Consider the following 892-nt stretch of genomic DNA (forward strand, 5'->3'; position numbering starts at 1 on the left):
CCGGCAAACCCACCCAGCATGCGGGATTGCAAACTCTTTGAGTGAAGGCTTTTGTTTTCATTTCCCCACAGGAACCCTGAATATTCCCTCTCGTGCTGTTTGCATTCTAGGTGTCCTCTTTTTTTTATTTAATTTATTTTTGAGTTATCCTTTTTTAATGCTGTTAGCTGTTACTCTCACTGCGTTTTCTTTTAATCCGCAGGGATTATTCTTTTTCTCTCTTGTTAATAATTTTATTTAGGGAAAAGAAAAACCCTCACACAAGCCCTGGCCTTTTAAAAAGGCCCTTTCAAAATTATTTACTCATTAAACCTCATAGAGCTGTAGGGATTCAGAAAGATCATACAGCTGGCTCAGCCGCGCCGCCCTTCCCACGAACAATAAATTCATCCTACAGAGGACTTGGCTTCAGTTGGGTTTTGGCTAACCCGGTGGTGTTTGGCACCTCATCCGATTGATGCTTTGTTCTTCCCATCCAGAAAAATCTGGGCAAAGTCAATGGTAACTCATCAGGGAATGTCTGAGCCCTCGGGGGGGGGGTCTCACAGTGTTTCCCTGGCCAGGCAGCGCCAGCACCCCCCAATCCTGGCAGATGGGGCAGCTCACTGGCCGCAGAGTCCCGAGGACGGGGTCACAGCTCTGAATTTGCTGGCTCTGTCCTCCCAGCTTCCTCTCCTCCGGGATGCTTTACAGCTCCGTCCCCAAAGTTTGTCAAATCAGTGCGGCTTTGCCAGAAAACAGCCTTTCGGATACTCAGGCCCAATTTTCCACCCAAACAGATAAATCTGCAGTTTGCAGCCCTCGCGTTTACAGGCTCGCCGGGCACCTGTGTCACCGTGTTTTCCTCTGTGTAGGAGTATAAGCGCAAGCAACTGGAGGAGCAGCGGCAAGC

The 892-nt window shown here is 48.9% G+C and overlaps 1 protein-coding gene across 1 annotated transcript in view; it reads left to right on the forward strand.

Annotated features, from left to right (window-relative positions):
• TNIK (TRAF2 and NCK interacting kinase) overlaps window positions 1-892 on the forward strand; it is a 159,386-nt gene that overhangs the window by 118,340 nt on the left and 40,154 nt on the right. The window contains exon 14 of the mRNA XM_035901178.1: window positions 855-892. This exon is cut by the window's right edge and continues 8 nt beyond it. Within this exon, the coding sequence (XP_035757071.1) occupies window positions 855-892 (38 nt within the window). The remainder of the gene's footprint in view (window positions 1-854) is intronic.

The sequence above is a fragment of the Egretta garzetta genome, unplaced genomic scaffold (genome assembly GCF_000687185.1).
Source record: "Egretta garzetta isolate BGI_Z169 unplaced genomic scaffold, ASM68718v1 scaffold638, whole genome shotgun sequence".
Classification (NCBI taxonomy): Eukaryota; Metazoa; Chordata; class Aves; order Pelecaniformes; family Ardeidae; genus Egretta; species Egretta garzetta.